Source organism: Ammodytes marinus (assembly GCF_949987685.1).
Source record: "Ammodytes marinus genome assembly, chromosome: 18".
NCBI lineage: Eukaryota > Metazoa > Chordata > Actinopteri > Uranoscopiformes > Ammodytidae > Ammodytes > Ammodytes marinus.
In genome coordinates, this window is record NC_137222.1 from 10,018,496 (window position 1) to 10,043,952 (window position 25,457).

Consider the following 25,457-nt stretch of genomic DNA (forward strand, 5'->3'; position numbering starts at 1 on the left):
TGCTTCATCACAATATATGGGTGAGTATAACTGTTTACTGTTATAACAGAAAACACACAATTTCATTTTAGTGGTGAATAACCGGAATGGGGATATCCACAATCAATGGTGCTGTTATTGACTCAACATCGCTCACTTTAGTTTTGAATGCAAAATGCAGCGCAGCATCAGCAAGGACATCTTTTATTGTAACTTCCGTTTTTTCAATGAATAGGCCATAGACAGGTGACACATCTCAGAAATCCATGGTGACAATCCTATTTCTGTCCTCAACAAAAGAAATGCCATCAGAATGAGTCACATTTTTAGAGATTATATACAACAGCATAAATAGCATAAAGAATATCACAGCAACACACTTACGCAGACAGATTGATAAAGTATATGTTGACCGGTTATCTAACAGTGTATCTCTATAAGACAACCTATACCTTGTCAAGCAGGCTCACATGTAATGTTTTAGAACTTTAGAACATGTGCAGTTACTTATATCATTCTCTGGGAGTCAAAGACTTTACTTGTTCATGACTACAAAACACTCATCATAACAGAAGACTCATCATTTAAGTTAAAGAATAAGTGTCATTATGAACAGGAAATTGCATCGGAAATAGCCTTTGAAACTCATCTAAGTTAAATGTGTAAAAGCAAATCTCCGGTTCCATTATGACTTTTGAAATTTAACAATTATCTGGATTATTTCGAAAGCTGACCCCAACCTTGCACGTTGCTTCTTATTTCAATAACACACACACACACACACACACACACACACACACACACACTCACACTCACACTCACACTCACACTCACACTCACACACACACACACACACACACACACACTCACTCACACTCACACACAGGTCGATGTCTATCAATCAGTTAATTAATTATGTGATTGAATATATGTAATTAGGTTTTGCTTTGTATTTATAAACTCCTGACTCTCTACTACTAAATGAAGTGTAATTTTCTATAGCTTGGTGTCTATGGTTTCGCCATATTCAAGTGTCCTTTTTTTTGTTGCCGTTAATGAATAATATAATATAAGTTGGATGACTCATGTTGAACTTTTCATTTGAAACTGCACTATGCTGTTAGCTAATGCGTATAGCAAAGCATAAGAGGACTTTTGGATTTAGGCCGGCAACAATTTCAATATTTCCAAAGAATGCGGTTGGAGATTTTATTTCACTGTTACTTTAACAACATTTCATTTGAACAAATAAGTTGGGTTACTAATGTAACAAATATAAAAACAAACATTCTTTTCTTAAAGGTGTGTTAATTACATTGCATTTTTATTCGAAGCCAACCAAGTAAACAATTCCTGTTCTTTGCTGTCAAGTAGCGTCGGATATTTTGGACTAATGTGTTTTGAATGGGGGTGGGAGGGGGGATAAATTACAAGAATGTATTATGCTCGCATTTGCTAATGCAAAGTATTGATTTTTTTCACTCAGCACAAACATTGCATCAGGTTCTATTCAGGATTTATGGCATACAGTAAACAATATAACAATGTAAAGTAATAAAGTGAATATGGCCCATGTATACTTTTAAAACAAATATTCTTCTTTCTTTCATGCTTCAGACATCAATAGCTTTGTCAACCACCTTCAGATCAATATCCTTATATCACTTGACACTATGATATGTCCCCAACAAGAAATAAAAAAAAAATACAAAACAAACAAACAGTTGAATAATTCAGTGCTGGTGTTAGTAGCCAAATTCTACATTACATATGTGAAAAAAATTTGATAAAACATTGAAGTGAGAAGGTACGGAACGGGTCCAAGCGAGCCCTGGTAGGGAATGATGTCAGGAAAAGATGCAACATGGTCCACAGTTGAGAGGGAAAGAGGGGAATGGGACGTTATAGGGTAAGTGAAGGTAACAGCAAAACAGGAAATAAACAAAATACTTGCTGGGAATTGTCTGGAGAATGCTATTGGAAGAAAGGTGCTGTGAAAAAAGCACTGAACAATAATAACATGCAAAATTATTTTCGTTTTCTCAAATGAGAGTTTTATTGCAAAAGACATGAATACTAAGTAATTCAAAAAAATCACAGTGAGGCAAACCTTTACTACAACAAAAGAGTGGTATTATGGCGCTTTCAGCCACTATCCTCCCTGTGAAGTCGCTTAGAACTAACGCAGCAGGGATTTGTAAGGGGTCTGAAGATGAACAGAAAAGCCATTTTCCCTCATGGCTACATCTGCCATAGTGAATTTATATGGCCGCTGTACTGAGGAGGGGAAGACAGATGTGATCAAACATGAAGGGGAATAGAGACTGAGGGAGATGGTAATCGAGAGGGAGAGGGAACAAAAAAAGCCAGGACGCTGGGAAATGCGCAGGGAAACATTGTGAGATGATACAGGAAAGGGAATTTGAGAGAATCTTGAGGGCACTCGTAACAGAGACGGAGTCAAATGAACAAATTTGACATTTGGCATAGCTTTTTGGAGGCGCGCTTGCACTTTGCAAGGCATTTAGAACAGCCGCACTGTAACAGAGGCGGTATTGAAATTCAAATGTAAGGAGGCTTTAAATGTCAAATATGCCTCGCTATGGGTATTGTGTAATTGTAAGCGGTTGCAATTACCTAAAATTTCCATGACAAATGCAGATTTCTTTCTTTGCATCCGAGTGACAACCAACGGATGTCTTACAGTGGTGTTGAGATGAATAAAAACATCACAGTGTGAGCAAGAGGGAATGTTTAAGGCTGCTAAACCCAAAGGAACTGAAAGGATTTCAACCTTTTCATTGCAATTTCGAAAATGTACAATTTGTCAGTGGTGCTGCCAAAGAGCCATGCAGTGTCACTCCATTATCAGGCAGCTGCTAAAATGAAACGTAAGCCTTCAGACGTTTTTTTTGTGTTGCTCTTTTTCTAGGGGGGAATTAATGTAGAAGTGCGGGCTAAGGGGAGTTTGCTAGCACTGCACTCCTGCAAAGCTGCCATCCTATAGGAGATTAATGAACAACTTTGTCCGTGGCACTAGTCCTCTTTGGTGCCGCCGCGCCTCTCCTCTCAGCATATAGTTTGATTTATGGACACCCAGCAGTGCTCGCGTTATAATTTCAGAGGGGTTTGTTTTTCCTCATGAAGATGGAATTTTAAATGTTGTGATGGATGACCCCATGTGGATTGTATTTATTATTCTGTCATTTTGGGACAGTGCGTGTTCTCTGAGTCCATGCTCCTCGGGCTTAAGTTCATGCACATACAGTATATACGTAAGAGTCTGGCTGTTTTGTGATTTATGTGTATATAATATATATATATATATATATATATACCACATCTTTAAATATATACCACATCTTTAAATATGTGTTTTTCAAAGTTGCTGATGCAGAATTTTCTGTTCGACATCCCAAACAAATCACCTTTTAGGTTGCCACTTTTCTTTTTGCTGAATCAAATGGCACGTCTCACCTATTGAATGTCATTGTTAAAAATCAAAGAATAAGTCACGCCCTGCCTTTTCTTTCTAGCAGTGTGTATGGATTTACTTTATCATCCAGAGACAGCATGTATGGCAGGGTGTTTCATGCTTTGTGATGTTGAGATATTGACTGATCCGTGGAGAAATGGGATGCTCCTTGGCAAATTTGCAGGGCCACGGTAAGCGCTTAGGGGAGTAAGAGAGGGCAAAACAGGCTTAAAACCCTGGGGCGTTGGTGTGTGTGTGTGTGTGTGTGTGTGTGTGCATATGTGTGTGTGTTTGTGTGTGTGTGTGTGTATGACACTCTGAAGATAGGATTCCAAGATGCAGCAGTGCTAAAATGATGCTATTTCTATTCCCATGTACATGTGGTGGAGATATGTTAACAATTGTTCAACTCTTCATGGTAATTTTTGGTTGTAGCTTATGATATTGTTGTCTATGTTGGGTTACAGGATATTATACGGTATGACTGGTGTATTGTCTATCTCCTGTTGAAGTCCATGTATGTGTGTGCATGTATGCAGGTGCCTACTGTATGTATGGCCGTAGGAAGTGCACAGTTTCTTAACAGAGTTCTGATTTCAAGCAATTAAAATTATCATTTAAATTTTGTCCGTCTAAACCCCCCTGCTCTATGTTAATGAGTCAGCAATGTTATCATTATTTATGAGACTATTCCCTCTTTACATATTAGATTTGCTGTATATTTTATCATTGACTCTTTCTTTAGGACTCTAAACACTGCTTCATGTTGCTTTCAGAACTCGCCTATTGAAATGCTGATTGCCAGACCTCTTCAACGGCTGGCAAATGGGGATAATTGGCATATAACGCAATATAACTGCATGCTGGAGCAGTGATTGTAATTGTTATTCCTTTTTGTTTTATTATGATATTGTATTGTTATGTACCACTTAAAACATTACCAATTAAAGGTGCAGTATGCGGTTTCAGTGAAAGGGGATTTGTTTAGATTTGAGCCTGCATTTAGTTTACAAAACCTATTTTCGCAGTATTGAATAATTAAATCGTCATAAATCAAAAACTAAATAAGTTTGAGTTTAGAAACAAAAACCTAAGACTAGAACATATTTGTAAAACCAAACTATTGGCCCTGCTGCTGTAAACAAAAACATTGAAACAGTTACTTTAAAATGGTAGCTTTCTAACTTAACACAGTGTTCCAGGGATCCAATGTTCCAAGTCAAGTTTGTTATGTCAGTTATGATAATATACTGTACCTCAGAAATATTTCACGTCTCCAACACACCAAAAGTTACATAGTGCACCTTTAAAGTTTGAACATCCTTGTGAACATCCCCCTCACATTCTCTCTCTCTCTCTTCTCTTGCTTTAAAATCCAGGGTGGCCTCATTGCCCTCCTCCTCCTAATTCTCCTCTTCACCCTGGTCCTGTACACGCGCCACCGATGGTGCAAGCGTCGGCGTATCCCCCAGAAGAGCGCCAGCACCGAGGCCACGCACGAGATCCACTACATCCCCTCTGTGCTACTGGGACACCAGGGCCGCGACAGCTTCCGGGGCTCTCGCAACGCCCACCAGCACGGCAGCTCCGTCATCGGCATGCCCATCCGAGAGACCCCCATCCTGGACGATTATGACTGTGACGAGGAGGAGCACGGAGGACACTCGCTCAACTCCACGCCCAACCAGCTCCACAACAAGCTGAACGACGGCAAGTTCCAGGAGGACTACGGGGTCAACATCGGGGGACACGCGGACATGATGTGCAAGGACACCGAGATCAAGCATCATTTTGAAAAACGAGGTGAGTACGAAATACATTTCCCTAGAAAATAAATTAATATACAGTAATGGTTGTATTATCACTGCATGTCCATAATGGAAATTAATTACCCTGACAGCTGTAAGGCCGACAGCATGATGCTGGTTTTTGTCTATTCAACCCATTCAACTATGAGCAGCATACACTTGTTGTCACAGGAAAATCTGTTGTGCTCAGTGGCAGTTGTCCTGCCTTTGCAAGCGTGATTTGTACATCCGTGCATGCTATCACTGCCAGCACCCCAGATGGACCAGCCTGGACAGTTCACTTTGGCTCTGGTCAGCCCACCCATGATCTTGATAACACAGCATGTACATACTGCTTACATTTTGTCAAAGACAAGCAGTTTTGTATGACTCACCAGCATCATTACTTCATGCCGGTAGTACAAAAAAAAAAGCATATAGTCCATGAGTCATAATATGGAATGCATTTTCTTTCACTCATACCCGCTGCCCCTTCTCGGTCACCACGGCCGTCGACTCTGTCTGTCAAGATGTAATGTAATGTGGTGTCACATGATTTAATGTAACGTGTAAAGGTCAACTGACAGGGGATATCAGTCTGGTCGATTAGATGCTGGATTGTGTCAGTGAGTGGCCCATTGACCCATGCTTAACATAGTCAGGGGTCTGCACTTCAAACAAGGTTAAAAAATTCCATCTTGCCATACATGACACTGCAACATTGTCCGCTGTTGGAGTTATTTAAACGTCACAATCTTGGCCTATAGGGGTATTTGTTGATATGTATCCAGTTGAACCAGGGGTGCTTCACTGCGAGGACCAACTTTAATAATTGAAGGGCACTGACTGAGTTGAAGGGTGCCCTGGTTATTCATGTCCTACTAAATTATGCATGCTGGGTGAAGTTTGTGGGAATGCCCTCTTGCTCCCATCACATGTATCACTCTATATATCCGTATTTACATAAGCTGTTAGTGAAAGGAAGTCTTAACTTAGCTCAACAACAACAACAAAAAGGATACAAATGCAAACAGTCTCATTGTCCCTGACCCCGCCAGTAGCTAACAATGATTCTTCATATCAAAATTTGCATTTAAACCAAGTTAAAACTTTGAGGCATGAATATATCATGTTAAGGATCACCTTCATTTGTCTGTTTGTCTCTATCACAGATTCAATGTAGGGAATAGTAACATGGGTCCATAACTACTTCATGCAACCACATTGATCTTGCAGGTGAATTATCTTTGCATCTGGAAATATTATTCTCCCATTATAATTAGCACTTTATTGTATCCTCGCTCCTATGCTTTCTGTATGCTGACCTACTTTTTCATCCATTATTCAATTCCATTGTGTTTAAAGCCCCCACCCCAGTGTTAAACAACATATAGTTTTTTTAATTAAAGCAACCCTTATTTAAAAAGGGGAATTACATTGCTCTATTATCGAATGGAAAGGATTCTGGCTTAACACATGGGTTCAAACTTTGGGGAAATAGAAATGAAGCAGAGAACAGAAGGGCAATGCTCTTAATGTATGCGTCTCTCTCTCTTTGGCAAATCACCAAACAATGCCATTATGAAGGTGTCCCCAAAAGGCTCTAAGAAAGCAAACTGATTGAAAGCTGCAAGACCTAAAAGCACACTCCAACCACAAATGATGAGCAAGAATGAATAGACCACTAAATGTAATTTTACTTGTTCAGACACATATACATATTAACCTGGCGTGACAGCCTTTGTGACATAAAATAAAGGTTTTGATTTAGTAATGTATCCCTAATGTGCAAGTGGGAGACATTGTGAATTTATTTTATGCTGACCACAATGTTTCAAACCTAGATAAAACACCAAAAGCTACAGCATATACTGTATGTCTGCCACACATGCGAGCGTACCAATACTAGATGGAGATAAACCTGAACAAACAAAAGCAAGGCAATGTAAAAGGTGCATTAAAGTAACATTGTGCATAGCCACTCAGAGGCTGAGTCTCCTCTCCATGGCACAGAGGGGGGTCGTCATTGTACATGGTGATTGCCATTGGCAGGAATGACCTCATGTAACTTTCGCTATTGCAGCAGTGCTGAAGAAGCCTCTGACCAACGAGTATATGTTGTTAGACCAGCAGGCTGTGTAGGGAGTATGTTCATTTCATTTTCCTTTATTTAACCTCGAAAGATCAATTGAGGGGTGACCCTCTTTTACAATGACGTCGAGTTTGTACAGATACACAATATACAATGAGAATACATAACAAGTTTACACACACACACACACACACACACACACACACACACACACACACACACACGCACACACACACACACACACACAGACAACAACAATTTAAAACATTCAGATCAATTGAATGAAAGAGACAATAGCCTAATTAAAACAGTTACAAGTGTAGAGGGGCTGATTCAAAATAATAATTTTAAATTGGTTAACAGTTATGAGTGTATCTATTTTAATTGTATGTTGTAGGCTGTTCCAGGAGTCAGGGGCAGGGGCTTGGTAAAAGCGGTTTTACCAAGCTCAGACCGGGCATAGGGAACATATAACATGAGCATGTCAGTTGAGCGGGTTTGATAAAGCCCATCTGAAATAAGCAGCATTTCTGTCAAATAGAGTGGTAGCTTTCCAGTCAGAGCTTTATATGTAGCTTTGTATGTAGTGTTGTCCATTATCTTCAACAGCTTGTGTAACATCCGTCTCTCCACAGCCAACTCCAGGGGGTCCCCGAGCAGTCCCCAGTACATAGCCAGCATTGGTTATCACTTTGTTCAGCTTCCCAGAGTCACTCGCTCTGATGCTTGCTGCTGTCCCCACACAGATGGCTTCTGTGGAAAAATTGCATTTGCTACAACAGACTGGTGGAAGTCAGATATGCAACATTGTGCTGAACACATGAACACATTGAAGGACCTATAGGCTTCCTCAAGAAGTAAGAGTCCGGTCTGTCCCTCCCTATAGACAGCTAGCCGTGTTACTTCTCCGGTCCAGTCTACCACCCTCTATCAAAATAGTGTTCAGCTTAGCCTTGCTCCCACCAAAAGAAAAATACAAATGTACATTATCTTGTTTACATTTAAGTGGAGGTGGTTGTTCCAACGTCATGCCACAACAAGGCGGTCCACGACTTCCATGTACTCAGTCATGTACCTGTCCATCAATGTCACACTCCTCAACTGCTGACTCATTTAGAAGTGTCTGCAGCCGACAGGGCAACGTTGTATTGGAGGTCTAAGGAATACAAGGAGAAGAGAAAGATTTGAGAGTTTGATCAAAACCTGTACAAGTCATGTGTACAAGCTAATAGCATCCAAGCTAACAATGATACTAAGGGGGTTAGAGACAGCTGCAATGTGCTGCAGAAGGCACACAGTGGGTAAAAAGTGCTGCAAAGTGCAAAGCTAGATTCTAGTAACAAACATTAGCGTGGTTATGTGATATCTTAAAGGTTTTCTGGCAAGGAATTCTGATCTCAAATAAAATGCCTTCATGGCCATACACGCTCTTTATAGAGATGCTGAAAAGCTACCTTACATTTAAGCTCCAGATCTCTCTATATTAAAAACATTAAGTTTCAAGGTCAAACTTTATGCGTTGTGGGGAATATGAAGTCCCTTGCGAGGTATTAAACCATGCCTTGTGTAAAAGTGCCTAATTTTTGTGACGTTTTTTTTTCTCCAAATACAGTCCATCACACATCTTTCTATCAATCTCCTATACAATATAGCATTTTCCAAAATAGAGACACCCACCCACCCACACACACACACACACCAACACACACACTGACACACACAAACCATTTAATTTGATGCCTCTGCCTTCCCATCTGTACTCGGCATAAATCGGAGAGACATTTGAATACGGGGGCGATTAACTCCTGTCCCACCTGTTCTATTCTGCTCTTCGGGCCAAAAAGTCTCCAAATACCAGTCATCCCTTATCTCTCTCTGTCCTATAGCTGACAGATAACCCCATTCAACTCAACTCAATAGTATTATCCCCAGGGGATTATGGCAATGGCTCACAGGGTTGTCCCGGGGAATTGGCTTTTGTTACACGGACAACCAAACAAATGAGGCCTGTCAATTTCATTATTCAGCAAGATTCCGTTCGGCCAGCAGCATGGGCGGTGGAAATCAGGTGCTGAGAAACAGGGCATTCTGAAAATCTTGTCCTGCATACGAGCGCTCAGGGACCAGTTATCACTATCACGCTGCCAAAGCATCACACATACCTCTCCTTATCGGTTTACATTGTACAGCAGCGAGCGGCATCTTCCACCGCTTACCTATTTGTGCAGCCTGTGTTGTTGAAAGGGCAAGTCTTACATATCGCGCTACTTGGAGGCATACAGTTCAAATGCACCTCTGATATACAGATACAGTATATCTTTGTGTGTTACTGTCAATAGCTTTTTGAGAAGGACTCAGGGTCTTTATGCTGCGCAAGTTTTTATTGAATCAACACTTTTGCCTCTCATTGTTGTGAGCAAACGTAACCTGGTAGCAGATGCTGGATATACTCATTCTCGTTAGTCTAAAGCAGGATAGTACAAGGCTGGATCTGAAAAACTACTTACATTTTAACTACCACTACATCTAACAACAACCACTCTTACTACTAAAAACTCAACATAGTGGCCCCTTGGATCCTGCACATCAATGCAATTTCAATCTGTTTGTTCCCTTCGTTAATGCTTTATTTTAACTGCAGATCTAAACCTGTTGTGAGCTTGGGTGTAAAACGGTTGACCAAAAAAAGATCAATAGAATATGCCATCTCTTGCAACAACTGTTGGCACATTGTTGTTGTACCTCCACATACGCCCATACAAGTCAATTCAAGCAATAAAAAGGGTGGACACAGAATATGCAGCATTCAGGTAGTCAAGATAAGTCAAGATAATGGGTTATTCTCTATTTGCTTTTTGAAAATAAGGTCCTTGCGTACCATGAGAGATGCATCAATACTTTAATAAAATTGAGATTACTGTAATAACCACTTGAGAACATGCTCCTGTTTTCATAAGAGTACAACAATCAGTGCAGAGTACAACATGCCTCTATGTTATGTGCTGATAAATAATGTGACCATATTGCTAATATTTAAGTGTATTGTCAGCAAATGATAACAATTACCTTGCATTGTTTTGTTTTTCCAATTAGAGACCACATTAGTCTATAGGTTTATAATATGTGTATCAATATGTATCCAAAAGTATTCAAAAATACTGAGCTAAATATTTAATAATTGTTTAATTCAGTGAAACATTTCTCACAGGGCAAACAATCATATTCAGTGTTTCCCCCAGAAAATGGCTTAGTCAAGGTGGTCACTACCCTGGGTCATCGGAGGCGCGGCGCGTAGCGCCGCGTCGAAAATTTGGGGGGTATTTTGCTCAAAGATGCCAATGCGCAGTAAAGAAATAAACTGTTAATTTGAATACAACAGACACTGACCTTACAGTTGTGCAATTTTGTTTGCTATGTGCAGGTACAAATGATGTGCAAACATGCAGTACAAAGCACAATTAAAGAAAACTTCTACTGTTTTGGTGCAATACTATACAGACACACTAAATACAAATAATGGACCATACACTCAACATGTGTATGCACATAAAAGTGAAAATTCAACTTTAAAGTTCCTTTTTGGATGAGGGGCTGTTGTGCGATTATTGTGGACAATAGGCCTATTGTGATGCGATAGCCTATAATTCATTAATGGTTGTTTTTAGCCTACTTGCTTGATTTCTTTTTAAATACAGAGTTTATTGGTCGTTGTAGTGTTTTACCTTGGATTATCACTCAAGACATTACCAACACCGGGACCGTTTAACATGCTGCTTTATTCACATACTTCTGGTAATACACAAACCACGCGAGACCTGACGTCATCACGTATTAACGTGGGATGCCATACACTACATCCCTCCTCTTCTTAGATGATAACTTACATCAGTATAATTTGTAATAACACAAACTGGTAATACTGAAACTCAGTTAGCTATTCCTGTTGAAAGTAAACATCTCTCTTTAAGTAGCAACTTAAATATACATGCTGTACACTTTGAACCAACGTCTTCAGCATTATTACTGTAATAACTTTTCCAAATACTTTTTCCACCATTCCTTGGGAATACTAATTTTCAACATAACTCTAATAATAAACATACATTCCGGCTCAGCTAGAAATGTAATCAAATATTTTAGATTGTAACAGAAATACATATATGAAATTCTCAAATTAGTGAAAACTATTACATTTTATGTAACAGAACATGACCTGAATGGCGAGGGGTGGACTACCCTGCCATTAAGACAAATGCTGGGGATTATTCTGCCCCTTTATGGCACTGTCTGTCTAAACGATACTCAACAAGGTGAATTGGCATTCTCCTGGTTCTCTGAGGTCTAGTGTCCTGTTCAGGGATTTCAACTGGTGCTGTGTCAGCAGGTTGAGTGACCAAACTCTCTCCTGCAGCACAGATTGGCACAACTGTCTCTGGTTCAGGCTGAACCCACCGCTTCACAAACGACACATGACGCATTATCTTCTTGCCGTCCCTTTCAAGAATGACTGAACATCCTTTTCGTTCCACCACAGTGTAGGGGTCTTGTTCAAACGGTGTTGACAGTTTATGTTGTTTCTGCTGACGGAGCAGGACTTTGTCACCCTGCTTCACAGTGCTGTCTTTTGCTCTTCTGGTCCTGTCTGCATCCACACGTCCCTTCTCCTTCCTCACGGCATCAGTCCTGCGAACAGCAGTATCCTGCCCTGCTGGTTGCAACTGGTTGTTTGCTGACAGTTCAGGAAGCTTGGTTCTGATCTGGCGGTTGAAGAGTAGCTCGGCCGGACTGCGACCTGTAACACAGTGTGGCGTGCTGCGGTAAGCCATTAGAAAAACGTCAAGCTCACTGCGCCAGTCTTTGCCTTCAGCGTGTGCTGCACGTATTGCTTTACCAAGTGTCCGGTTTTGCCTTTCAACTTCCCCGTTTGCCTGAGGCCAATATGGTGTGACACGGCGATGTTCGATTCCACTCTCCTGCAGATATGTTTCGAACTCTTTTGACACAAAAGGCGTGCCGTTGTCAGTCACTACAGACTCTGGGATTCCATGAGTCGCAAATAAGTGTCTCAGACATTTCATTATGTTCACTGATGTAGGGCTTCTGAGGATATCGACACTTACCCATCTAGAGTAGTAATCAGTTACCACCAGTAGATGGTCTCCTGATGGGAATGGTCCACACATGTCCATTGCAAGCGTCTGCCACGGCTTAGCAGGAAGCTCGGACCTTGTAGTAGGAACATTCTGTGAAGTCGAGCTATTGAGCTGACAAGCATGACATGACCTCACTAACTCCTCTGCTTCACGATCGATTCCGGGCCACCACACTTTTGTTCTCAGTCTTTGTTTCGTTTTGACTATTCCTTGATGTCCTTCATGCGCTAACATCAGCGTCTGTTGTCGTGCTGCCTGAGGAACGACAATCCGGGAACCTCTCAGCACTATTTTCCCAACAGTGGAGAGCTCAGTTTTGACGGTTTGATAAGCAGCCTCACATTTACTCCAGTCACCAGTCTCGATACAGCTCCTTACAGTAGCTAGAGTGCAGTCCTCTGCCGACAAGTTCTCCATTTGTCGTGGTGTGAAAGCATGCGGCACTGCATGTTGAGCCACGTAGTAGACATGATCCTCCATGGTGCCAATTTGTACGGGCGGGTTGACTGTGAGGCGTGACAGCGAATCAGCTGCGTTCTGTGGGCCTGGTTTATACACCACTTTGAAACGATAGGGTTGCAGCCGCAGAGCCCACCTTTCAATCCTCGCTGGCGGTTTGGACTTCGGTGAATATATAATTTCGAGTGGCTTGTGATCTGTCACCATCACAAACTCTTTTCCGTAGAGAAACACACGAAACTTCTCACATGCCCACACAATGGCAAGGGCTTCTCTTTCAGTTTGGGAATAGCGGCGCTCTACGTCAGATAAAGCTCGGCTGGCGTAATAGACAGGCTTGTGTGTTCCTTCACTTTGCTTCTGGCTCAGTATTGCACCTAATCCCACTGGACTGGCATCCACAACCACATGTGTCTCTGCATTCTGGCTGAAATATGCCATTACATGTGAACTGGCTAGCTGTCTCTTTAGCTCCACAAATGCTGTTTCCTGCTCTGACCCCCATGTCCATTTGCAGGATTGCCTCGTGAGCCTCCTCAGTGGTTCTGATGTCGTGGCCAGATTAGGGATGAATCTCCCACAGTAGTTAACAAGCCCTAGGAAACTCCGCACCTCAGCCGCATTTGTTGGTCGACGTGTGTTTTCCACTGCCTCGATCTTTGACTGCGCTGCTCCTATGCCATTTTTGGAAAGTACATGACCCATAAATTCCAGTTGTGACATCCGAAACTGGCACTTTTTGCTGTTGACTGTCAGCTGTCTCTCTTGCAGCCGTTGCAAGACTTGGTGTACTCTTTCATCATGCTGTTGAGTTGTCTCACCTGAAACAATGATGTCATCCGATATGTTGTGCACTCCTGGGACGCCTTGTAGGACTTGGCTGATTATGTGTTGATAAATCTCAGGTGCAGATGAGATTCCGAACATCAGCCTCTTGTAACGCCACAACCCTGTGTGTGAGACAAATGTGGTGAGCGACCTGGATTCAGGTTTCAATTCTATCTGATGATATCCCCACTTCAGATCCAACTTTGAAAACACTGTGGCTCCTGTCATGTCCTCCAGTATTTCATCTATGATGGGGATAGGATGCCGTTCACGCACTATGGCTTCATTTGCTCTGCGCATGTCCACACACAGTCTTGGCTCTTTCTTCCCATGGACAACAACTAGCGGCGACACCCATGGCGTCGGTCCACTTACTCTCTCTATGACATCCATCTCCTCGAGTTCTTTGAGTTTGTCATCCACTTGTTTCCTTAAACTGAATGGTATTCGGCGAACAGGCTGGGCTACTGGCTTTACAGTACTGTCCACATGCAGCCCCAGCTGAAAATCTTTCAGTTTTCCTAGGCCATGAAAACAGTCTCTGTATTTCTCCTCCAAGTCAGCCACAAAAGCTGCTGTGTCTTTTGGTTGCACCGTATTCACTTGTTCGATAGGACCGATACGAAGCATTCCCAACTGTACAGCAGTCTTTCTCCCCAGCACACAAATCCGTGCTTCTTCAATCACTTGGATTTTGGCAGTGACAGCTTCTGATTTTCCACTTGCTTTTAATTCAGCCATGAAAATCCCTTTTACATGGAGTGGTGTTGTTGAGCCAAATGGATAGACTTGCTTCTCTGGGCACTGTAGTTTTATGTTACTTTTGGACTTTAGCTGTTCAAACTTTGTCTCAGTCACAATATTACACGTAGCCCCTGAGTCAATTAACATTTCCACTGGCTGCTCGTTTACCAGTACTGTTAGTGTTCCATCCTCAACACTATCATTCACTGTAAATACATGGTCATCTTCACTGTCACTGGGTTGTTTGAGTGTGTCTGTGGTCGTTACTCTGTTCACTTTATGTGTTTTCTTCGTTTTACACATTACAGCAAAATGTCCTTCTTTGTCACAGTTATTGCACTTTTTGTTTTTTGTTACTGTGCACTCACGACTTAAATGACCTTCACGTCCACACCGGAAACATTTCGTTCCGTGCTCATTTCGTGGTGACTGATTCTGAGTTGTGGAGACTCTGGGTCTTACCGTTTTGCCCCTCCCTCTCGCAGGTCTCTTCTCCACAGCGTTAACAGTCAATTTTCCCATTCTTGCAGCCTGGTGATCAGCTGCCTCCATTGTCCGTGCAATATCCAGGAGCCCTAGGAGTTTAAGGTCTTTCTCCCGCAGTAGCCGTCGGCACAGCGTGTTTGAAATGCACTTGTCAATCACTTGGTCACGGATAAAATCGTCCTTGTTATCTCCGAACTCACACGTTGCTGCCAGCTTCTTTAATCGGCTCACAAAACTGTCCATAGACTCCTCTTGTGCTTGTTCTGCTTGTCTAAACATATGTCTCTCATAGGGAATGTTCTTCTGAGGTGTGAAGTATGCATTTAATTTGTTTACCGCTCCGTCGTAGTCAGCATCATTTCCAGTGCCCTCCAACGTGAAGAATATATCCTGAACGTCGGGTCCTGCCAGATGTAACAGTAAAGCCCTTTTTCGTGTGGCTTCGCGGATTCCTGATGCAGCTAAATAGAGTTTAAAACTACTTATCCACTTCTCCCAGCGAACACCGACATTAGCCGACTCACTCAATACATCAAAGGTACCGACCACGGGTAAACCTAGCGCCATGCTTGCTTCGTTATCCTCTTTTCCTTCCCTTCGACAGTTCAAACTTCATGCAGTATCATCGTTCGTGCACTTTACAGCGTTCCTTTTTAAATCCTCGTCGCCATTTGTAGTGTTTTACCTTGGATTATCACTCAAGACATTACCAACACCGGGACCGTTTAACATGCTGCTTTATTCACATACTTCTGGTAATACACAAACCACGCGAGACCTGACGTCATCACGTATTAACGTGGGATGCCATACACTACAGTCGTTTTCTAACATGTATTTCCAAATTTAAAACATAAAAATAAAGCAGCATTGAAAATTCAGAAAATAAATCTTCTTGGCCTACACTAGCATGCTGTTTGAAAAATAACTCAATAGTTGAAATAATAAATACAATGTGTTTTCCCCTTAAAATGACTAAATACATTTCTCCAAAGGTCAAAGACAGTAACAGTGTGGCACTTCTGTAAACACTTACTGAAACTTGGCTGGGCCATCACTCTCATGCATTCATCAAACTTTTCTCTGCGCTGTCTGAGCTGATAGATAGGTTGTGTTGCCACGGTGATGTGGAGTCTTAAACTGTTCTAGCTTTGCAGAGCACTTCTTTCTGTTCAGCTAAATATCCCCATAGAACTGCACCGCGTTTATTATCGCCACCAGTTAAATGTCGGTTTGCTTCTGCTCGTTTAACTCTTCCGCGTGCATGCCGTAGTCGCGCGGTGCAGTACGGTCGCGCGCACAAAGCCGCGGACACAGAGCAGCTGATAGAGAAACGCTTGGAGACACATGCTTTTTACCTTTCGCGCAGTTATGACCATGTATAAGTACACATCGCGCTTGGTAGTACATTAATTGTGCAGCACAAAAAAAAAAAAAAAAAAAAAAAAAATAATAATAATTTTTTTTTTTTTTTTTTTTTTTGGGGGGGTGGGTGGTAGTCAAGGCGGGGGGCTGGCGTAGCTAAGGCGGCCGCCTTAGCTATAAAGCGCTGGGGGAAACACTGATATTACCATGCCTCTCAGTTTAATAACTACTTGAGACAACATGATTGGGTCAGCCCTTCAGACCATTGCTCTGCGAGCTCAGTGCAGAGATCTTGGCTGGGGCCATTGAACTGGTCCACTCGATAATAACAAGCAATCCATCCAATACCCATGCAGAAAGACTCTCTTCAGTCCTGTCGAACACACACTTAAATACGAGGGAAGCAGAACAATGCATTTGGCAGCTTGATTTTTTTTTAATTATTTTTAAAAATATTATTCTTTCTCATTTATTGAGACTGCATACAAGTACCCTGCCAAAGAATGCAATAAATATATATACAGTCATATGAAAAAGTTTGGGAACCCCTCTCAGCCGGCATTATAATTGACTCTGCTTTCACAAAAAAAATATAAAAGTGGTATGTCTTTAATTTACCAGGAACAGCTAAGTACTGGGATGTTTTCCAAACAAAGATCAATTGAAAAGCAGTATTTGGTTGTATGAAATAAAATAAAATGTGAAAAACTGGCTGTGCAAAAATATGGGTACCCTTGTGATTTTAATGTCTGTAACAGCATGTAAAACTGATTAATTTAAACACAAAGTTGGTTGGATTATGTTGTTAAGCCTTGAACCTCATAGAAATGTCTGTTTAATCATGAGAAAATATATTTTAGGTGCCTAAATGCGAGTTGCACTTCTCTTTGACTCTCTGCTGAAGTGAGACAGAATGGGATCATCAAAACAGCTCCCAAAAGATCTGAAAAACAAAGATTGTTCATTGTCATGGTTTAGGGGAAGGCTACAAGAAGCTTTCCCAAAGGTTTCAATTGTCAATTTCGACTGTAGGGAACGTTGTCAGGAAATGGAATGACACAGGCACAGTGGCAGTTAAACCCAGGCATGGCAGACCAAGAAAAAAACAGGAGCGGCATAGGTGGAGGATTGTGAGAATGGTTGCACACAACCCACAGATCACCTCCAAATACCTGCAAGAACATCTGGCTGCAGATTGTGTATCTGTACATCGTTCAACAATTCAGCGCAATTTGCACCAAAACATCTGCTTTTTATAAAGACCAAATAACTTAATTTTTGTCTCATCAGTCCAAAGCATTTTCTTCCAATATGAATCTGGCTTGTCTAAATGAGCTTTTGCATACTCCATGCAACTGTATCTGTGGCGTGGGCGCAGAAAGGGCTTCCTTCTCATCACCTGACCATACAGATGTTTTGGTGCAAATTGCACTGATTTGTTGAACCATGTACAGATACACAATCTGCAGCCAGATGTTCTTGCAGGTCTTTGGAGGTGATCTTTGGGTTGTGTGCAACCATTCTCACAATCCGCCGCATATGCCGCTCTTGTACTTTTCTTGGTCTGCTAGACCTGGGTTTAACTGCAACTGTGCCTGTGTCCTTCCATTCCCTGACAACATTCCTTACAGTAGAAATTGACAATTGAAACCTTTGGGAAAGCTTCTTGTAGCCTTCCCCTAAACCATGATAATGAATAATCTTTGTTTTTAAGATCTTTTGGGAGCAGTTTTGATGATCCCATTCTGTCTCACTTCAGCAGAGAGTCAAAGAGAAGTGCAACTTGCATTTAGGCACCTAAAATACATTTTCTCATGATTAAACAGACATTTCTATGAGGTTCAAGGCTTAACAACATAATCCAACCAACTTTGTGTTTAAATTCATCAGTTTTACATGCTGTTACAGGCATTAAAATCAACAAAACCACAAGGGTACCCATATTTGTGCACAGCCAGTTTTTCACATTTTATTTTATTTCATATAACCAAATACTGCTTTTCAAAAAATCTTTGTTTGGAAAACATCCCAGTACTTAGCTGTTCCTGGTAAATTAAAGACATACCACTTTTATATTTTTTTTTGTGAAAGCAAAGTCAATTATAATGCCGGCTGAGAGGGGTTCCCAAACTTTTTCATATGATTGTGTATATATATACATATATTAGGCATACAGCATAACACTCCAGCATATATATATATATATAAATAAGAGCAAAGTCAAACCAAAGCTCTATGCAATAACTTACCACGATATTTGCTCTCTGGCGTGAAGGTTACTGCAGTCTGTTTTACTATTACTCAAGTTGTATAACATGCAAGCATGTGCCGCCTAGTGCTTGTAGACGATTTGAGATTTGAGATTCACACGTATCAGGGTAACATTTGTCATTGTGTTTGTAATTAAACATTTTCCAGGACTCAATTGCAATGCCGGGAACAAAATGTCACAATTGTATTTTAAAGGTTAATCGGTCAGAGCTTCAATTGATATCTGCTTTTTCCCCACCAAACATATCTTACTTATGAATTGAATTATCCGATCTAACAAATACAAGCACATCATTACGATTATAATTGTCTTTGGAAAGCACTGGGTTGTAATTTTATGATAAAACAAATTTTTATATACGAGCATATAACAGTATATAGCTAATGGAAAAAGAAATTGCCTGGTCGATTAAATAAAAGTGTATGCTAAAGTTAAGCATTTCAAATATCCCCAAAGGCTTTCCCGTTGTGCCTCTTATTCCTTCTAGTTAAATTTAGTTTTTTTGTAAAGATGGCTGAATGCAATTACTGGGTATTTATTTTACGTTGTAAACACAGATAAAGCCTGGGGCGCCACATGTAACCCACTGAGCATCTGCCGACAGATACTTTGTTTTACAGCTTTGAGGATATACACTACTGTAACTTAATATTGCTTGCAAATAGACAAAATGGAGACTTGCCGTTTGACATAGATCCCTAGCCCTCCTGTGGGGCTACTCTACACACGCTGAACTAAAAGCACATGTCTCTCTCGAATGAAAAGATCTACTGTGAATTTGTTGTGCATTTGTTTATGTTCTCTTTCCAAGTGAAAGCAAAGGGGAGAAAACAATGGGCACATACTATAACGTACTTCTGTGCTGAATCTATTCCGTTTTATAACAACTTAATCAGAGCATAGCTTAAGACAGACAGTGGTAATTCTGTTTTGTTTGGATGAATCATTTAGTCAACTAGCTCTGTGTTGTTTTGCAGCCAGAGTTGTGTGAAAAGCCTGGCTAAAAAAATAAATAAATACTTCTTTAGGTTTACCATGGTAACAGTCTCTACTACAGTGTGTACCTTACGCCTTTCCTAATGAGAGGTTTACTCACAAGAGAAATGAAGAGGCATCCAAGAAAAAAGAAAAAAATTATCATTTCATCACCCACAAGGCCACAGTCATTACAAAGCTTACCAAGTGTTTACTGAGCGCTAATTGAACCCAAGTCTTGGAGAGTAATAACCCAGTGCCGGGCTTTAGATTGCTAATGTGACATCATTGATGAGAAATGGCTGCCAGTTTGGCACAGACAAGCTAGCTCAGGGTAATGTTTTGATTAATACTGAATCAGGGCTGTCATCCTTCCTCATGATAAATAGATGGGATTTAATTACAAAGCCTTTCCATTCCCCCTTTTGCCCTATGCACGGGAAGCTGTGCAAGTTGTGTGTTGTCAATGAGAGGAATTTAGTGATATTAATACGGTGATTAAAAGGAAACATGCACAGCATATGTAGGAGTGTGCGCAGACATCCCTGCATGATCGTGATCAAGCATGGAGGCTGTTGGTTAAAATAATTCCCGAGATAAAACCCAGGCAACACATCCAATACTTGTGGACTGAATTGGTGATTCTAAAGCAGTCCATCATTGCGTTCTAGACTTTCCTGCCCACTCCAGTGTGAAAACAGCCAGTGTCACTTTCATCAATCATAGCCTGCATGCAATCTCAAGTGCATTGTGTTTGCGAGGAAGTTTCAAAGGAACGCACAAATGAGCAAACGCCTCTATGCACAGGGCAGCAACTGATTTACAACAGAAAAGACGAGAAAGGAGTCAGGGTGAAAAGACCTAGTCCAGGTATAGTAAAACACTGAGACCTGAAGCCTTAGTAATCTGATCCAACATGAGTCCTTTGTCAGAGACACACGGACAAAAGAAAATCCAGGCATGCCGGTTGAATTGGGTATGTAAGCACCAAGGCCACATCAGATCAATATACGTGGGTCGATTGCATGCCGCCAACTCACGAGCCATCTTTATGAGGCTGTATTGAAATGTGGTTTGGGGTCAGCTCCCCTCATGTGAAATGGTCAATATATCCCCAAAATGTGTCTGAGCACCCAGTATTTCAAAGACTCCCAGTTTGTTAAAGTTGTTATGCTTCTTATTCAAACCGTTCACACAGTCTGTGTCTTTGATGGTCTGAATGCAGTTACCTTAGGCAAGAACACAGAAAAAGCTAAAGGATAAACCCACCGAGCTACGGGCGCCCCTTAATTCAATATGTTTTAAATGTGAAAGAGAAAAACTGGGGACTGAAAAAAACTGTTTGCTTAATCCCACAACAAATGAGTAAATTCATACTTTAGTCCTACCTCAAGTCAGCTGAACAAACAACATGTTGAACAGACAATCTAAAGCCATACACCTTCTAGATATCCCACACTATAACATACTGCACACTTGCAATGATGATTTATGGGAACATAAAAGATCCACAGTACTCTGAAGGAGATCCAAGGTGCATTTTGACATGATAATAATCCCAGTGCCCCAGGGATACTATGTGCCCTCTACCAGAGGGTTGCATTCTGGCCTTCGCATCGCACATAGATTTTTTTGTAATTCTATCCCAGATATTGCATGGAATTGAATTGTTATCATGTGTATTTAGCTTGACATTTGACTATAGCAGCCTTGATTTTGTTTAGCTATACCATTTGAGTTCACAAACAGCATATATGAACCAGAAGAAAATGAAATTCCTCGCTGAGTGATGAAAAAATGCCGCACCACTTAAACAACCTCCATATGTGGTATCAAAGGTCAAGAGAAATGTATGGATGCCGTCTCCTAAAATAACACAGTCGACAGAATGGAGACAGATGCCATTGAATGTGCTGTGGAGGATGGCTGTCAGTCAAGACAAGTCTCAACCCCACTTGTCCGCTGAGTCTAGTCTAGTCACCTTGGCTGAGATGCTCAAGAGGTTCATGCAACTGCACATAGACAGGAAGGCACAGAAGGCAGAGGAGGTTTGCCATTCACAAGCAGTAGTGCAGTGCTTTGACCCAAATTGCTTTTCCTACGAATTATGTGGAAGCCTAGCCATTGAGAGCTAAGCAATTGGCTGCGGTCATGCTCAGAGTTTTCAGTCAGGTAGAGACAAAAATATCCTTACTGACCAAGACCCCGTTTTAATGAGTTGTGCACTCTTCAAAGCTCCAAGGCATGAAAAGAGAGAAACAAGCGTATATAACCAGCCACAGATTAATAGACTAGAAAAAAAGCATTTCAATGAAACACTGAACAAACTTGCTGCTGAAACAGGAAATAAATACCTCAATACCGGCTTGCAACTTATTCGCAGGGGGTTCCCCAGAGCACAGCTGGGTTTTTTGCCATTTGTGCTGAAGTCCATTAAGTCAGATGCCCTCTGGATAAGCTCTGTGAAATGTGAGGAGGGTGAGAATAATGATTGTCACACTGGCATGACTCACTTAACAATACGATAACAATCTTGGTGCTGTACTTGGATCAGGAGATCATAAAAACCACTGGTATGGCTCAAAAAATCCTTAAGGAGTCCTGGCTAGTGGTACGACTCTAAAGTCTAAAAGCATAGCCTGTAGACTGCTGAAGAAGTCACAAGACTTTAATACTCTTACCAGTGGCTGGTCAAACGTCTAGTAGTGGTCTGGTAAAAGTAAAACAAAATAAGTTGCTGGCAGTGCTGTCCGTCCTGAAGGAGAAGTTGGAGGATGTTTCTGGCTTAATCTACACACAGCTATCAATAAGATTCTTAATGAAGAAGCGATAGATATACCACGCAGGTTGAGTTTCTCACATTCCCCCCATATGACAGGCTGTAGAGTGAGTTTGATCTGTTGATATTTGTTTTGTTTTCCACGTTTTCTCAGATATGACCTGAAACACAGTCAACAATACACCCTGACAATGGTTGCTTTATTTTCAGTTTTTGATTGCATTCCGTTTTGCATTTAATTGTGGGCACCTGCATCATTGAAGATTGCACTAGACTAGTCCACTTACAAAGCCACTTAGTGACTAACAGATTGAATATATAGATATACATGTACATTTTACAAATCCTCTCTGTGCATAAAGTCTTTCAACTAGTTTTTCTTCTTTTTTAATAATAGAGAAATAATTAGCTTGAACGTTACTTACCACCTCCAGATACAGATTTGCTCTCCCAACCTTCTTTAGCAGGAAATTGCTTCAAAATGTAAAGTAGGAGTTTCAATGTTTCCTCCTCAGGATAAGGCTGCACGTCAGTGTACCATTGTGACTCATTAAATGTTTAGAGACAGACCATACCCTTTTTGGAGTCACTGTCACAACAGATAGTTATTTCAAATATAAGTATAGTATATCTTTTTTATTATGAATCAGTTTTTTTGTGATTGTCAGGCAGGAGCTTCAGCCTGTCAGGAGCAGTCGGAGGTCAAACCTTGGTGTGCAGTGTTCAGCTGGTGCAGCATGGAGAAACATCCATATTTTATTATTGCCCATGGCATGAGCCCAGCTATAGATAGCACTTTAGTATTGCTTAAAAAACAAAAGTAGTTGCAAAAGCTGGTAGAAAGGAAAAGTGTCAGACTAAATATTAGACATTACATGCTTTCTAGTGGCTGGGAATGACGAGGCAAGAGACAGTGAATGTTCAAATTCTGAAGAAAAGACAAACTATAGAAAGGGGGGGGGGGTGTGTTGTCTGTTCTCCGTGTTATTTTAAGTCCTTCAGATGTCTTAAAAGTGTTCAATTGTCAATAACATTTCATTTTGTACTATTTTGACAATCCCCATAGGAAAGAGCAAATATACCCAGGCAAGTATTTACTATGATTTAAGTAGGAACAAAATCTCCAACCTTGCAATGTGTCTCGTTGGGAAATATTAATCTCTTTTTGTAATCACCTGTCAAACTCTTTTTTTGTTAAGTTTATAAATTCCAACACAAACATCACACTCATTAAACCATGTGAGTTAGACTGTATTGGAGTCCTATACATGTACTCACAACGGCAGCAGTTCAGACAGAACCGTTTTCATGAATACAATGCTCCATTCATTAAGACATGGCACCTGAGAACCATGATATCTTAAAAAGGAAATGTGATCATCTGGAGAGAAACAATACTATTGAACTCTTAACCAGTCCTGTCACGATGGGTTTTCAATTGATAAACCAACAGTAAATGACACCACTGTTTCTGTGGATTTCTCATTCCCATATGTGTCTTTATCTTATCAATAATGCAACCTTTGCCTTGGCCATTTTAGATTTTTCTTTATCGGATGAATGTATTCTCCCCGTTGTTTTGTCGCCTGTCCATCTTCTTTTCATGTATTTAACATATGTTTCTTTGCCCTTCTCTCTTCATCCCTTGCGACTCTCTTGTCTTTATCTCAGTCCTAACACCATCGCCTTACTCTTATACCTTCAACACTCATGTCATCCATTGTCTGCCCATCTCTTTACTCACACCTATCAGGCTGTATCTATCTATCGGCCATTCTCCATTCATATCTGGATCCGTTGTCTCCTCCGACACCAGGTCCCTTGTCTTCCCTGACACTTTTATCTATTTCTTTGTATGTGTCTAACCTCTTACTCCCTCTCCGTGTACCTGTCACACATCCAGAAGCAGCGCTGTCAAAAGCTTTCCACAGAGAGCTCGACTGGACCGCTTCTATTTGAAACAATGGCAAATTTAATAAATCACAGAGGGAATCAGAGCTGGGATGAACCCCCTATTTCCTCTCCATTGATCACCTCTGCACTCATTTGCTCCCCAAGCCTTGAAGGGGGAGGACTGAAAGCAAGAGGAATAGAGATATGACACGTGTGTGTGTGTGTGTGTGTGTGTGTGTGTGTGTGTGTGTGTGTGTGTGTGCATGGGTGTGTTGGCATGGGTGTGTTGGAGTTACGGGAAAAGAAAAGGACATAATAAAAAAAGTAATAAAAAAAGAAATGTAATGACAATTGAAATCTGCTGGAATTTAATTTATTGGGCTCTCAGCTTCTTTTCCTCCCACAGATTTGCTTCAAATTAAAAAAGGGAATGTTTTGAATGCTCCAAAGATCAACACAAATGTTTTTATTCATTTCCCTTGTGGATGCATCTTCTTCTGTGAATATGAATATTGGGCTGCCAGGAGCAGTGGATTGGACTAGGGAAACGTGCATTACCGACCCTCGGTTATTAAAACATGCATTTGGTAGAAGTTGCAGTACATTGGCAATAAGGAAATAAGTAATATCACAGCATTTGAAAAAAAAATGCCAGTATTTGTCAGTTTATTAAGTATACTGTGTGTTGTTCATATTGGCTTTAATTGGGTATTGCTATGACAGTATGTGTGGATGATATCAAACTGTATTTTAAAATGTGCAAGCTTGTGCTGGGCGATAAATACATTTTTTTCTACTAGGTTTATTTCGATATCTTTGTATCATTTGATCATATGAACTAAATGAATGATTATGAGAATTGTATCTCAATTTTAGGTATGGAAGGAGTTTGTTTTTCTCTTGCGAAGAGCTTTGTGTGATGTAATGCATAATTCATGGCACTTCACCCACAAGTTGTTGAGGTATTTGTTTGGAACAAAAAAGATGGTCCGACAAAGAATAGAATACAAATGTAATACAGTTACATATTAAGAATATATACTCATTTAGGTAAGGCAAGACTGCAGCATATGGAGGTGTATTTGAGGACACATACTACTGGAAAACCAGTGGCCATGGGAGATGAGTTTCCCCACATGCATTCGGAGCTGCAGTGCCAACCTTTAACCT

The 25,457-nt window shown here is 40.9% G+C and overlaps 1 protein-coding gene across 1 annotated transcript in view; it reads left to right on the top strand.

The window, feature by feature from the left end:
- The window catches only part of astn2 (astrotactin 2), a gene marked incomplete at its 5' end in the record, with an annotated part of 278,723 nt that overhangs the window by 74,115 nt on the left and 179,151 nt on the right, over positions 1–25,457 (top strand). The window contains one exon of the mRNA XM_080046601.1: positions 4,834–5,257. Coding sequence (XP_079902727.1) covers positions 4,834–5,257 — 424 coding nt within the window. The remainder of the gene's footprint in view (positions 1–4,833; positions 5,258–25,457) is intronic.